Source organism: Sphaeramia orbicularis, chromosome 14, assembly GCF_902148855.1.
Source record: "Sphaeramia orbicularis chromosome 14, fSphaOr1.1, whole genome shotgun sequence".
Lineage (NCBI taxonomy): Eukaryota > Metazoa > Chordata > Actinopteri > Kurtiformes > Apogonidae > Sphaeramia > Sphaeramia orbicularis.
The window spans coordinates 24,507,394-24,524,048 of NC_043970.1; the positions used below are offsets into that span (position 1 = coordinate 24,507,394).

The 16,655-nt window shown below is 34.8% G+C and overlaps 1 protein-coding gene across 5 annotated transcripts in view; it reads right to left on the reverse strand.

The window, feature by feature from the left end:
- Positions 1 to 2,515: 2,515 nt before the first annotated feature.
- LOC115432816 (seizure protein 6-like) overlaps positions 2,516 to 16,655 on the reverse strand; it is a 103,127-nt gene continuing 88,987 nt past the window's right edge. The window contains exons 10-18 of one of the 5 annotated variants that reach the window (XR_003937257.1): positions 15,767 to 15,963; positions 12,638 to 12,832; positions 10,287 to 10,478; positions 8,176 to 8,370; positions 7,974 to 8,012; positions 5,043 to 5,151; positions 4,688 to 4,937; positions 4,139 to 4,212; positions 2,516 to 2,950 (exon numbers count right to left, since the gene is read on the reverse strand). Coding sequence is in view for 2 of the 5 variants with exons in the window: in XM_030153823.1 (XP_030009683.1) it covers positions 4,778 to 4,937; positions 5,043 to 5,151; positions 7,974 to 8,012; positions 8,176 to 8,370; positions 10,287 to 10,478; positions 12,638 to 12,832; positions 15,767 to 15,963 (1,087 nt within the window). In the remaining 3 variants the exon portion in view is untranslated. Of the gene's footprint in view, positions 2,951 to 3,766; positions 4,938 to 5,042; positions 5,152 to 7,973; positions 8,013 to 8,175; positions 8,371 to 10,286; positions 10,479 to 12,637; positions 12,833 to 15,766; positions 15,964 to 16,655 lie in introns of those variants that run through there. The other 4 variants (XM_030153824.1, XR_003937255.1, XR_003937256.1 and 1 more) reach the window with 4 other exon arrangements.

Here is a 16,655-nt window from a genome sequence, read left to right on the forward strand (position 1 = left end):
TTTCCTCGTGTAGTCCAACTGCCATCTAGAGGTCATTTTGTTCTACACTACCTTGTACATCTTATTTACTATCTCAAGGTCTCATTTAAGTATAAATATCTACAGTTCAGTTATACAGTAATAATTAACACTTAGATATTATTCATGTGGCCTCTTTGTTTTTTCCTGTTTTTTGAATCATAGTCAGGTCCATAAGTATTTGGACAGTGACACCAATGTTTTGCCTCTGTACGCCACCACAGTGGATTTGAAGTGAAAAGATCACAATATGATAGAAGTGTACACTTTCAGCTTTAATTTAGGAATGTAATAAAAATATTACATTCACCATTTAGGAATTACAGCCATTTCAAACATAGTTCTTCCATTTTCAGAAGCTCAAAAGAATTAGATAAACTAAGATTGTTATATTGCTTTTAACACTTACCGTACCACAGCCAGCTTCAGTTGATGTTCATTCAGTAAATAGCACTCATATATTATGTATTACTACTACTACTATTACTACTACTAATCATAATAAATATAATAGTGCATAGTAATAATAAATAATAATAATGATAATAATGTATGGACAATATGAACAGAGCAAATAGCAGATATTCTTTTATATTTTCCTGTTTCACTCCTAAATGTTCTGCCTGTTTTTCTGCACTTCGTTTTCTGTATTTTTGCTGCTGTAAACACTGCAATTTTCCCACAATGGAATCAATAAAGTCATATTATATCTTATCTTATAATAATGCGTAAAATTCATCCAGGTCCAAATACTTATGGACCTGTCTGTATCTCCTATTATCAAATCCCATTCCAGAGATTTAAATAGCAGTTAAAAACCACACACTCACAGTATATAGTTAAGAATATTACTGTAATACTCATCCATCTTCATACTTTAATGAATTTCTTTAATGCATAACCACAAATAAAAATAATCTGTGGGTTAAATTACTCATTAAAAACCCCATAACAATATGTAAAACAACAAATTACTTTTTATTATCAATTAAAAGATTATAGTTACTCCAGGGTGATTTTTACTGGGTGTCATTGCAACAGCTGTGGTGATGAAAGAAAGATTAGTAGGAGCATAAGTGTATGAGGTCTAACAACAAATCGGAGTAGATGCACCACAACAATGTGACCCTAAAAGTGTAATCTGTTTCACAGAGATCTGAATTGCATTTTTATTATTTCTCAGGAAGCTCAAGATTCAGTCAGCCCATATCTGATGGCTCAGTTTGCAACTCTTTTAGTTTATGATTGAACTGGGTTATTTTCTCCTAAAATCTTAAGGGTCTGTTAATGTTGAGGTGCAACCATACAAACTAATGCATACTTTTTTTTTTTTTTTTTTTTTTTTTTTTACAGTGCGGCATATAGTAAAGACAAAGTCCTGCAAAGCTGATGACTCCCACATAAGAACAGATACTTGAACAATCCTCTCAGGCAGTGTTTTTCAACCTTGGGGTCGGGACCCCATATGGGGTTGCCTGGAATTCAAATGGGGTCGCCTGAAATTTCTAGTAATTGGTTAAAAAAAAAAAAAAAAACAATTTGCTAATAAAAAAATATGTGGTGAGTTGAGAGAGACAATCATAATAGATAAAAGACGTGACAAACTGTGAAGCTGAAACTGAAGCACTGTGGTACTTTTTATCTTTCAAATGTCCATTGTGGTCAGTTTCAGATGCTGCAGCTCTTTCATAATTCATAGTTTGAATTCTTGTTTGTTCAGTATTAATTGTCAGAAAAAATAAAGGAAGGTCCGCACAACCAGTGAGCTCCCAAACCATTTAATCGTGACGTTTCGGGCCAAGGCCCTTCATCAGACTGATCTGATGAAGGGCCTTGGCCCGAAACGTCACGATTAAATGGTTTGGGAGCTCACTGGTTGTGCGGACCTTCCTTTATTTTTTCTCACGTTCTACTGTTTTTGGGATCCAGCACACCTCTAATTTTGGATGTGCGTGTCGTTCACCTTTTTTCATCAGTATTAATTGTCAGCCTTGTAAATCCAAGCTGGACTGACTGTACATATCCTGACCAAGGAAAATACAATTCTCACTTTGTGCAGTAATCTACACTTGGTTTTTCTGCCTCCATCCATAATAATATACATTATATAGACTAAATGTCATCTAAAATTAACATTTATTTGCAACATAGTATAGCAAACTATTACATGATCAAAACAAGTTCATTTTATTTAAAAAAAAAAAAAAAAAAAAAAGTCTGTTTTGAATGTCTGGGGTCACCAGAATTTCGTGATGTTAAAATGGGGTCACGAGCCAAAAAAGGTTGGGAACCACTGCTCTGAGGCCTTAAGTTGTTGGAACCACATGACAGTTTATGAAGAAAATACTTGTCTTTGTTTCTTGAAAACAAACTGATGAAGCAAACAATGAGTGTGGAGAACAATGTCACATCTACAGATAAATAATATGCGATTCAAATCTTTACCTATACAATTTATATGTGATTTTGTGGGTTATAGTCAGTCGTGAGGCACTCATATTGGACAGGCAGTTTATTTACAAATAGCAGAACCTTACACATAAAGAAAAATAGTCATGGTGGCAAATTTTCAAAGAATGTCAGTGACCGGGCATTTTCTTCTGACAAATCTCAACAATCAGAGCACCATTTCCTTCCATCTCTAATTGCTAGTGGCATAGGGACTCAAAAAGTACTGAAAAACATACAATCACCAACGGTCATTAGCAATTTACATTATAAAAATATCACCATGGTGATCCACAGATTCACAGAATTGACCGTGGAAAGAAGGACATATTTACAGATATCAGCACAAAGGGAAAATGGAAAGAAACAATTTGGAAATAAAAGGAAAAGATGAGCAGTGCAGAGAGGGTTCCAAAAGGCAAAGCTTGAGCAATTCTTGCTTTAAGGTCTCTTTATGGACACCTCTTAATGTTTTTCATTTGTCCTGTAAAAACCAGACAAATAAACCGGTTAAGAAGGAATCATGGTAACAGAGGATGCTAATAAAAATTGTACAAATCAATAAATAAAAACACATAAACATTTAAATAATTTTTTTTGTCTTTTTTCATCTTTGGGTCTTTCACATGCATACAAATGAGTTGTGAGTTTATTTTTTAATACAGTTTCATCCTTTTCTTAACAGACAATGAGCTCAGTTTTCTCCACATCGCAAAAATCCAAATCTTAATAAGTGTATTTTTCTTATTTCTAGTCAAAATATCTCATCACACTTAAAATAAGACATAATCACCTAAAGACTAACATTTCAGAGAGATAAGAACTTATTTTTAGACAATAGATCCTGAAAATCTTATTTCAAGAAATCTTACGAAAATAACTTTCACTTGCTCCATTGGCAGATTTTTTTTTTTTTTTTTTTTTTTGCTTATTTCAAGCTTTTTTTTTTTTTTTTTGCTTAATTTAAGATTTTTATTTATTTATTCTTTTTTTTTTTTGCTTAATTCAAGCAAAAAAATCTGCCAATGGAATAAATGAAAATTATTTTGGTAAGATTTGTTGAAATAAGATTTTCAGGATCTATTGTCTAAAAATACATTTTTATCTCTCACTGAAAATTTACTCTTTAGGTGATTATGTCTTATTTTAAGTATGATACTTTGACTAGAAATTAGAAAAATGCACTTGGTAAGATTTGGATTTTTTCCAAGGCATTCACTAAAATGGAATGAGAACACAGTACATGTCTAAAAATTCAATATGAACATGACAATTGTCACATCAGAAAACACATTGTTTATACTTTACTTCAAGGCAAATACCTGTTAGTATGAAGCTGAAAGCATTTTGACTTTTTACTAAAAAAGGTAGAGGTTTTGGATTTGTCTGATTATTTTAGAAACTGAAAATTCAGTGAAGTCCTGGTAAGAGACCTTGAGGATTTATTTTAATCCCAATTATTTGTCATATTTTTACATAAATTTGTATTTTATTAATGTTTTGTTTTGTTTTGTTTTTAATAAGATTAGCAAATAAACAACATAACAAGCAGTGTACCCCAAAGTAAAGTGCTTCTCTTAGTTGACGCTCTTAATAAATTTTAACAGTATATGTGTCATCTGTCCCATGCTGTGACAGTGAGTCATGGTCTCAGTATCAGAACAGATCTCACCTTATAGGTCTTCTGCAGTTCAGCCAAAGTGGACAGACCCACACCATTTAGTATCTAGAACGGGTCTGCCAGTGCTATGAGAGCAGGAAAAATGGAGAGGACGCTCAAGTCACAACTGAAAGCAATTTATGTCAAGAAATAATAGACCAGAGAGAAACTGTGCTGATACATTTTGCTTCAGCTTGTGTTAACGCTATAGTTATATTTCTGGTAGATTTATAGACATTATTTCATAGTTTAGATAACAACTATATGTAGCAGGTTGAAAATGCATATTGTTTTATTTCACATGGATGTCGTGGCTACATGAGATAAACTTATCAAGAGGTAGTGTTTAATGCAACATTTATATAATGACATGGGAAACAGATGACTCACAGCATGAAAGATGTAACACTTAAATATCATTCTCACTTCTACAAGAACATGATGGATTATAAGGGATGGAAAGGAATCTTTTGACCTCAGTGTATAAGTTGAGGAACGTGTCTTTTCTTTGTAATTCCAGTAGAGTTATTATCAGGGTCCAGCAGTTCATTGCTCACTCACTCATGATATGGAGATGGAAGATGAAATGAATGAGGCCCTCTGCTGGTGAAAAATGAGATGATGCCAGGATGACAGCCAGATGGCAGAGGATCAAGACAGGACGCTGGTGTTCTGTGAATCCACATCCTGCATGTTCATGTCATCAGTACTTACTCCACTCTCATAGACTGGGTTTTCAAAAGCCGACTCTTCTGTCATGTTGTCGTAGGGTGGTGAGGATGATGGCATTCTGATCGACTTTCCCTGAAGCCTGAGTAAAGAGAAAAGGAATGGGGAATATCATGTAAAAGCTTATTTCTCTGTCTCAAGTGAAATGAATTAAATTATATATATATAATTTTTTTTTTTTTCTTACTTTGCAAAGTAGACATAAATCCCAAGTACAACCACCATGATGATTGCAGTTGGAATGAAAACAGCGAGGGCAATGTTGGTTCCTTCCACACCATAATCCAAATTAACAACTGTGACAAAACACACAAAACCAGGACAGATTGATGTGATATTATATTCCCATATTCTGTCAGTCAAGACAGACATACATATTACATACATTCATTTCTGTTAATGATTTTGGTAACACTTTATAATAAGTACACACTATGAAGCATTAGTTAAGCATTAACAAATACTGAATTCATGATTTATAAAGCATATTTCTGACATGAATACTCATCAATATATGGTTTATAAGTACAGTTATAAAGGTTTTACTCATCATTAATAAGCTCATCTACAATGAGCTTAATGATTGTATTTTCATACTTCATAAATTCTGAATTCAGAATCAGATTCAGAAAATCTCATTCGTAAATGCTTTAGATGGCATAGGCAGTGCACACTTTGGATGAGCTCACACCATATACTTAATTAATGAGTAGTAAGTGCTTTATAACTACCTGAAATAATCAATTCCTGTATTAATAACTGTTTACAGGACATCTATTGGAAAATAAATGTGTGAGTTAGTATAAAATACCCACTAAAATATTCACTAACCATTGGTACATGTCTGAATAGTGTACGTGCAGGCATAAATGTGTGTCATAACTGGTTTGTAAGTGATGCAATACTAAATTTTTAAACGCTGAATCCATAATTTACAACGTATGAAAATACAATCATTGAGCACATTGTAGATGAGCTTATTAATGATGAGTAAAACCTTTATAACTGTGCTTATAAATCATATATTAATGAGTATTCATGTAAGAAATATGTTTTAGAAATGATGAATTCAGTATTTGTTAATGCTTAACTAATGCTTCATAATGTGTACTTATTATACAGGGTGGGGAAGCAAAATTTACAATATTTTGAGGGAGGGATTGAAAGACAGTGTATGACCAATTAGTTTATTGAAAGTCATGAGAATTTATTTGCCACAAGAAAATTTACATAATAGAAAATGTTTTTATTCCATGTGTCCTCCTTCTTTCTCAGTAACTGCCTTCACACGCTTCCTGAAACTTGTGCAAGTGTTCCTCAAATATTTGGGTGACAACTTCTCCCATTCTTCTTTAATAGTATCTTCCAGACTTTCTCGTAATAGTTTTGCTCATAGTCATTCTCTTCTTTACATTATAAACAGTCTTTATGGACACTCCAACTATTTTTGATATCTCCTTTGGTGTGACGAGTGCATTCAGCAAATCACACACTTTGACGTTTGCTTTCCTGATTACTCATATGGGCAAAAGTTTCTGAAAAGGTATGGATAATAGTGTTAGGTATGATTATGACATCAATATATGTTTGGTTTCAAAACAATTGATGCAGTGCCTGCTGAGAAAAAACAACAAAATGTTCATTGTAAATTTTGCTTCCCCACCCTGTAAAGTGTTACCGTGATTTTAAAAGTATCATGGAGAATGCAGTGAAGGAAGAATGTCACAGTTTTTCTTGATGCCATTATGTATTGAATAGTTGTTATTGTGTTTTATTGTTCATTGTGTATCATGCGTGCATTTTATGTTGTTTGGACATCATATGGCCGCTACCTTGGCCAGATCCCCCTTGCAATGAATGAGTTTGAATGAGTTTTTATAATTGTGTCCTGCATAAGAATATGCCCAGCCCTTACATGGGCTTAGAAGACACCAAAAATACAAACCAAAGACCAAATACCAGACAATAGGCACAATAGATATTAACAAGACAATATACTGACCTATTTAACCCTCTCATGCATGAATTGTGAGAACCTTAATTGTGTGAGTGTTGAGTGTTTTTATTCCTCTTTAGGCATGAAAAAAAAAATAATGCGATTGAAATAGTTTTTTATGAAGCTATTTTTCATGGAGTTGCAAAAATGTCTACTCAGCGGGACACCATGTGTTTAATTTTTGAAGCAAAGAAACATGTATTTACCGATACGCTGTGTGAAAACTATGAAATAATTTTTAAAATGTTGTTAATCTGATGTTTTGTCACATTTTAACAAATTCTAATAATAGTTATTACTCACTTTATGGAGATATAATGCAAAAAAAAAAAAAAAAAAATAATGTTAATGACAATCTAACAACAATAACAAGCACCTGATTTACACTCAAACATGTTACTGCAGATCAGGTTTATCTAGAACAGCCAAGTTTCAGTAATGGTATGAATTACAGTACATGGGATGATGCATAAACGTCCACTGTGTTGGATGATATGGAACTAAAACAATGAAATCCTTGAAAATACGATAAGAGAACAGCCAGAGAATAGCTGTCCACTGTAGTGACCACTATGCATGAAAGGGTTAAACAAACACATCTGCCGCTTTTTCTAGGCTTTACAAACAAATAATGCTAATTTATATACATTTGAACTAAACAACCATTTCATCTTATCATCATCAGTGCTCTAGAACATATCAGGATTTCGGATAAACACGTCATCGAACAAAGAGGCTCCCAGTTCATCATATAGAGGACAATACAAAAGAAAGTGTGATTGCAAAAGAGATTCCTAATCTCAATGGGAGTTCCTGGTTAAATAAAGGTAAAATAAAACTACAAGCACTCGGAGAGCGCAGACCTCTGCCAAGGCAGATCACTGGGCCCCCATGACCCCCCCACCCCACCCCCCATCACCACCAAAATTGAATCATTTGTTCCTTGTGCCAATATTAACATTTCCTGAAATTTTCATCCAAATCTGTCCATAACTTTTTGAGTTATCTTGCACACAGACAGACAGACAGACAGACAGACAGACAGACAGACAAACCAACGCCGGCAAAAACATAACCTCCTTGGCGAAGGTAATAAATAGGCCTACTGTAACAAGAACTCACCATCCAACCTGCGTTCATCCACATACGGGGTTGAAGATGCTGTAAAGAAAAAACTGCGATTTAGTTACAAGTCACACTAATTTCTACAGAGACCAGCATTCAAAATATATAGAGTTTACTTAGAATAAAAATAAAATTTCAAGCTGCACTCTCAAATGTCAACAGTTTGTACAGCCCATAGGTGATAATGGTAATAACTCACGTCTACAGGCAGGGGGAGTGCTATTCCACTGTGATGGGTGTCCAGGCACACAGTAAATGGTGGCGTGGCCTTGCAGCTCGTAGCCTGAGTGGCAGGAGAAGGTAAGTGTCTCTCCTGCTTGATAGAAGGCTTTTTCAGAGCTCTGCACGCTAGTGGAGGCAGCACCAGGGTTCCTGCACGGCTCGTATTTTTCAGCTGGTAGGGACAGACACAGAACAGTGAGTAATAAAATAAAAAAGAGGAAAAATAACTTCATTTGGTACATTAAGAGGTGTACATCCTACGACAAAGCCTATGGGCCTGGACAGGTGAAAGTGAACATCAGGGTCAATTTCTTTTAATTATTATTATTATTATTATTATTATTATTATTATTATTATTATTATTATTAATTATTATTATTATTATTATTATTATTATTATTATTATTATTGTTATTATTATAATATATTGGATTACTCAGCATGAAAAATATATATCTTTAGTTTCTAAAATTGTGTTTATTTATTTTGTACCTGAATCACAACTGGATGTATCAGAAAATATATGAGAATACAGTGTAAATTAAGAAAAGTACATGTTGTAAATAAATGAATATACAGCATAAATTCAGAATGTAAATAGCAATGTGTAAATAAATCTTCAAAATATATGCCTGTGTCTAATCTTATATATCCTAATAATTAAATACTATAATTGTTCTGAATGTTATTTATTATATATAAAAAAAACAGCAAAAAGATGTGTATTAAATATAGTAATGAAACATGTGGCCAAAGACGGATAATTTTATCAGTATTTTAATAAAATCTTTAATTATTATTATTATAGTGCATCACACTGAACAAACACCTCACTCTGTTACTTTTTTGGATTCTCACCCTGTTACCATGAATTAATGTCTTTTAAAATTAAAATAAAAATGATATATGTTTCATTTTTTGATATAATGTACTTTCATATATTAAGAAAAGTGTGGTATGCTAAATATTTGCACTTTCCTTGAGGAACAGCATTTTTTGTCTTTTTTTCCACACCTTCAATAACCGCTGTATATTTTTCCTCACTGTTACTTTGTCAATGATGATGAATTCATGTTGTTGTTAAATATTTGGTTATTATTCCTTCATGGCATGTTAAAGTACTTGCTTAAACCTACAATTTGAGCTCTTATGCTTGCTGCTAAATACATTTTTAAAAACAGATATGGAATGTATTGCTCCGCAGTGCTTTCTCACTCCGTTACTCACTTGGCTGGGCCCATATCCAGATGCACATGATACCAGGGAGTAATTTGAACATGTTTAGCCCAGGGGTGTCAAAATCATTTTAGATCAGGGGTCACATACTGCCGAATTTCATGTCAAGTGGGCCAGACCACAAAAATAATAGCATAATAACCTATAAATAATAACTCTGATTTTGTCTATTTGTTTTAGTGCAAAAAAGTGCAATTTTCACAATAATATACCTCAGCTTCCCATTTACACATGTGCATTACAACATACAGGTCACAATGGATCTACAAAGGCACAAAACATTTAGTAACATGCATAATATTGTTAAAATTCTGCTTATTTTTCTTAAGAAATTATAGGTTGTCCATGTTGCTTAGATTATTCACATTTTAGTGCACGGGTAGTTTGTAAATGTTCACATTTTCATTATGTAATTTTACTTTTTTTTTAAATACTAAAACAAAAAAGAGAAAAAAAAAATTAGGATATTATGCTACAATGCTATTATTTTACTGGTTCCATTCACTTGAGATCAAATTCGGCTGTATGCGACCACTGAACTAAAATGACTTTGACACCCTTGACTGTTAATATCTTCAGTGTAATTTTAAAATTCATACCGTTGGCCGGATTGGACCCTTTAGCCTGCGGGCTGCATGTTTGACACTCCTGATTTAGACCAAAAATTCTAGACACACAGACTTGAAATTACTATCAATGTCATTTATACTAGTATCCAGTTAAAGGAGTACTCTACTAACTTGCAGACAGTATGTAACAATATGCCGCATGTATCAAATCGAATTAGTAAACTCCAGTTCTAATTAAAATATAACCTGTACATTACCATATATTGGTTGTTTGGGACTTACGGACACATTTGGGCAGCCTCTCGCTCCACTTTGGCGTGGCCGAATCACGGTTGTAGCAGGTGAGGAGGCTGTTGCCAGATAAGACGTAGCCTTTATGACAGATAAACTGCACTGTTGATCCCACAGTAAAGCGGCTGCCGGTGACCACCCTGCGACTGTGCTCAGCGTTTCCCGGGTCCTGGCATGTCATGACTACATATTACAAAAAACAATAATGATGATTAGTATTTGTTCTTCCTGTCTTGTTAGCAAAGGTGCAATGGTAGAAAAAAAGTATTCATTGTCCAAATATATACTTTCTGAATGTGCAAGAGTCATCTACAGCTCTGGAAAAAAATAAGAGACCACTGCAAAATTATCACTTTCTTTGATTTTATCATTTATAGTTATGTGTTTGAGTAAAATGCACATTTTTGTTTTATTCTCTAAATGTCCGACAACATTTCTCTCAAATTCCAAATAAAAGTATTGTTATTTAGAGCATGTATTTGCAGAACACGATAAATGGTCAAAATAACAAAAGAAATGCCGATGTCAAATAATGTAAAGAAAACAGTTTCATATTAATTTCTAAACAACACAATACTAATGTTGTAACTTGGGAAAAGTTCAGACATCAATATTTGGTGGAATAATCCTGATTTTCAATGACAGCTTTCACTTGTCTTGGCTCTCCACTGTTGCTGTTGGATGACTTTATGCAGCTCCTGACACAGAAATTCAAGAAGCTCAACAATGTTCCATGACTTGTGACCATCCATGTTCCTCCAGAAGTTTTCAAAGTGGGTTCAGGTCTGGAGATTGGACTGGCCATGACAGGGTCTTCATATGGTGGTCCGTCATCCACACCTTTATTGACCTAGCTGAGGCCAGGAGCATTGTCCTGATATAAAAAACAGTCCTCAGAGTTTGGGAACATTGTCAGAGCAGAAATCCAGTAGTTTTCAGTAGTTATTCTTTGATTCCATAATTTGTACTTAAGTTTTTGTTAGAGCTGCACAGTATATCATTTGAGCATCATCACCGCAATGTATGTGCACACAATAGTCACATTGCAGGTCCTGTAATGTAGGAGGCAATTGAACTCAACGTGTTCTCATCTCATTTCAAGGGTACCTGACACACACTGTGCACAGCGATCCACCAGTCACAACCGTTCTTAATCAGTTCACGCCACTACACACGGAGTGAGTCGCTGGTAACAACATTGAAAAATGAGCAACGAACAAGAGAAAATTACAGAAAACGAAGACTTGGTGCACAAAAGAAAAGCAACATCAGTTATCTGTAATTATTTCGGCTACAAGAAGGATGATACTGAAACACGTGTTCTGTGTCAATAGTGCCTTCCAATTGTTGCCACAACGAGAGGTAACACAACTAATTTGTTTGATCATTTACATTGGCACCACACAGCTATTTCATATAGTAATATATATTGCAGGGCAAAAAAAAATCGCAATGTCAGTTTTTTCCAGTATCGTGCAGGCCTATTTTTTGTACTAATAGCACTATTTTTGCCACCCTGCTAGTCATATTACACGAAGATAGTGATGGCCTCAGTAGCGGTTTTTATACTTCTCCTTCTTAAATAAGACATGGATCAGGTGTTTATTAAGTAGAATAAGGTGTGCTTGTGTTGGAATTCAACAGACACAGGAATGGAAAGGCTGTGATACATGCAGACAGGCTGATTTCAGAGGAAATTGCAGTGGTTTCCAGAGCTGTAGATGTTTGCAATTTAAATGATCTAGCCCAGGGGTGTCAAACTCATTTTAGCCTGACCAGTAAAATAAAAGTAGAGTAACTTAAAAATACTAACTCCAAATTTTATGTTTGTTTTAGTGAAAAAAAGTACAAATAAATTATGAAAATGTTTAGATTTATAAACTATCCTTTCACAAAAAAATGTGAATAACCTGAACAACCACGAACAACCTGAAACTGCTTCAAAAAATAAGTGCAATTTTAATGATATTATGCCTCAGCTTATCATTTATACATGCGCATTAGAGATTGCAGTAGATCTACAAAGACCCAAAATAGTAGCAGGCAAAATATTGTTAAAGTGTTGGAGTTTGGAATTTGGTGTTTTCAGTACTGGTTATTCTGCTATTATTTTTTACTGGTCTGACACTTGAGATTAAATTGGGCTACAATGAGTCTGACATCCTTGACCCTTGTCATTTTTGCACTTTGCAAATTCACCCTTTGCCCTAGATCAGAAGCTTTGGCGAGCCAGTTTTGGTCCGTGTACCATATGTTTGACACCCCTGTTCTAGCCACTACATTGACTCCATAATGACTGTGTTGGGTTCAGTTAGTGTTTGCTTTTGTGTGTTTCCTCTCACCTTCCTCACATCTCGGCACATCACCGCTCCATGTAAGATCCCACTGGCACATGAGGATCTCAGACCCCACCAGCTCAAATCCAGGGTAGCACTGATAGGTGACGACGGTGCCGTGGATAAGGTCAGGGTGGGATGTGCTCTTCCAGCCGTTGGTGATTTCCGGTAGCTCAGAGCAGGTGTCGTTCCTCGCCACCTCTGTTAGTGGTCACGGAGCAGGTGGCGTTGCATTGTGTTGACACAAAAGAAGAGTGACAGAAAATTAGTTAATAGCCAGCATGAATAAGGAAGACGACATCAGTGGGAGGACAAAAATACATTTCTGTGTATAACAAACACAATAATTGCTGTTCATTTATTTATGTATGCATATGATTATGAATAATTAATGACATGATATCAATTATTCTAGTATTAATATGCAGAAACTCCTTCTTCTGACTGAGCAAATACAAGCACATGACTGTTCCACGTACGAAGCAGCAGCGGTTGGCGAAGAACATATAAATATAGCCCTGTGATGTTTACTGGGAGAAACCCAGCATGGGGTTTGGCACCAGTCAATCTGTGCCTCCATAACTACTGCACACACTGCCAGCAACACAAAGCATTGGACAGGACCAGCTGATGTTGAAGTGCACCCTATTATTGTGTTTCTCTGTTAGTTGTCTAATCCTGTGCACCTGGTATAAGCCAACAGACACACAGACAGACAGACAGACAGACAGACAGACAGATTTACGAGGCATAGCAAGGGAAAAAGAAGCCTTAGGAGACAGCAGAACAAATAAAGATTGTGTTTCTTATTTGTAAGATGCTGGGAGGTATTATTTTATATTATAGCACATGCTTTTTTTAGCAAAACTGATGTTTCAGAATAATAGTGTGGTTTCTTACGTTGCTGTCAGATACATTATGAAGTCTAAAAGATATATGACTGAAAGATCTTTAGAGAGACATTTCCTGAACATATGTACACTGTCGAGACAAATGTATTGAAATAGATGGAATTCACGTGGCTCATTGCAAAAAAAGAAGCTGGGCTACAACGCCATAATGACAAATATCATTTCATGTTGCAATAAATATCCATCCATCCGTTTTCTGAACCACTTAACCCTTATGAGTGTTGCAGGATCCTATCCATGCTACTATTACTTCACCACTATCAGGCAAAGGCAAGGCACACTCAGGATACAGTCGCAGAAAAAATGATCAGACCATCAAAAGTCATCAAAAACAATGGATATGCAATCAAGTACTAACTATTGCGTCTATCATGTGACTAAAACAGACAGAAAAGAAAACATGGAATGCCTAAAAGCACTGTTTTTGGCAGTACAGTGCCATTGCTACTGATGTAAGAATTAAAGTGATTTTGGTTATTATCAAGAAAACATGGAAAATGGCTAGATATCAGCTCTGAAATTAAACTCTTATGAGCTATTTTTGTTGTTATCATTATATTTGTCCAAACAAATGTACCTTTAGTTGTACCAGGCATTAAAATGAACAAGAAATTGAAGAAAACAAGGGTGGTCTAATAATTTTTTCCACGACTGTATGTGGCCAGTTCATTGCAGGGCTGACATGTTCAGATCGAACAGCCTTTAATTCTCACTTTCACACTTTGAGAAATTAGTCTATTAACCCAGAGAGAACATGCAAACTCCACATAGAAGGGCCCACACCGATCTGTGGTGGAATTGAACCCAGGACCTTCTTCCTGTGAAGTGATGGTGCAATAAATATCACTGCAATGCACATTTTTATTGCACCTTGTATTCCAACACCTTTCTGAGTGGAGTTTGGTTTCCCCGTGTCCGCGTATGTTCTCTGCGGGTACTCTAACTTCCTCCCACCATCCAAATACATGACAATATTGCCAAAGTGTTAATGTAACTGTAACTTAATTTTAATGATGACATTCATGTAATACCAGGTGATTTCATGTATAGAACGTGTTTGAACCACAAGAATGTCATTAATTCTAATGCACTGATAGGTTAATCGGTTAATCTAAATTGCCCATAGGTGTGAATGTGAGAGTGATTGGTTGTTTGTCTCTATATGTCAGCCCTGCAATGAACTGGTGACTCGTCCAGGATGTACCCCGCCTTTGCCTATAAGTAGCTGGGTTAGGCTTCAGTGACCCCCACGACCTTAATGAGGATAAAGCGGGTTCAGATAATGAATGAATGAATGAATTGCACCTTGTATATTGTTATCTGCACCAAGGTTATTATCGTTAACTAAAACTAACAAAATGATGAAAACTAGAATTGTAAAAACATTTTCATTAACTGAAATAAATAAAAACTATAATTAAAAGAAAAAAACGATAACTAACTGAAACTGTATTGTGTGTTTACAAAACTAACTAAAACGTATAAAAATTCTGGATAAAATTCCCTTCGTTTATGTCTTTGTCAATGTCAGATTGATATAAAATCGATTTATTTCCCCAAGCAATTTTAGTTGCTGGCACCATATGATATTTAATGCTCTGCCACTTCTTGTCACTTGTCATTTAGACGTCTTCTCGTCTCCACTCTACCTTGAAACATGGAGACTAAAGTTGGGAGAAAGCAGCAGAGTCCTGTATGGGATTTATCTGAATTCGACGGTGAAGAAGATAAAAGATATAAAGCAACTAAAACTAAGCATTTAGAAAATAACAAAAACTAATTAAAACTAACTGAATTAAGAGAAAAAAAGTCAAAACTAAATAAGAAATTTAACTTTAATATTGAGTAAAAACAAGCTTTGAAGCATTTATTAAGTGCAGATCAAGGTTATAATAGTTTTGGAGTTTTCATTATAGTTTAATTTTATCATTCAAATTGTTTTAAGATCAGACATTTGGAAAACAATTTTCACACTTTGTCATTTTAAACCATAAAAACAGGAAGAAATATCCTTTTAAAGTTAAAAGAAACATTGAATGACATTTATCTTGATAATTCTCTCTGTCCTACAAGCTGTAAATGTTATATATCCTTATATTTCAGTCCATATTTGTCCACAGTGTACTTTCAATGCACTTCAACACACATCTACTTATGGATCGAAGTAAACCAGACCAAAATATTTAGATTTAATATAAGTGATTAAAAAAAGTGTCATGCTCACCAAAGAAGTGGACCACAAATCCATTGTTGTATCCATAGATATTAGTGGCTGGATCGGACTGAAACTGAACAGTGACATCAGCCATAGATGTGTAGAGTTTGAAGTGCGGTCGAGTGCCACTGTACTGGCCCAGGATGTTGGCTGTCAGGTCATCACCATCATAGAAGGTCAGAAGGTCATTCTTCCCCAAATGGAGACTAAAACAAACAGTGATAATATGAATATGAGTGTCCCCTCTGCGTTCTGTTTTGTTAATGTTTAAGTAGCCAGTATTTTTTTTTTTAGTTGATGAAAGCAGAACATGCATGAGGCAATGTCAGCACCTCTTGGTAAATTCATATTCTGTTTATATTGGATGGGTGTGAAATAAATACTAAATAATTCAGGATTTATGTTTTTTTTTTTTTTGCACCCACACTGATTTCATAAACATGTATGAAAGAGCATGTCAGCAAATATGAGCATCATATGCATAGATGTAATCCAAATAAAATAGCTTTTGTTGTATTGTCTTTCAGTTACTATCATGAAAAAGCCATAATGTATAATAAGATGTTGACTGTTGCTCTATAATGTTGATGTGGAATTGAATGTAATGCAGCAAAGCCACTGCTTTACAGAACAGAACCTTGACTGTGATGATTAACTTAAGAATGCATTAACCTTTTCCATTTAGAATTTCGTATGTCCTTGCCCTCTTTATAGAGCATTAGTATACCCTGACATTTATTCACACACAGGGGAAGGAAATTGGTAGGAAAAAAGCCCTTAGGGTCAAAATGACTGCATAGATAACATGCATATTATGTTCTTATTTAAATGCTGTGTTGAAATAGAACAGTTAGAATAAAAAACACATCAGACTCCAAACTAGATTGAAGAGTAATCC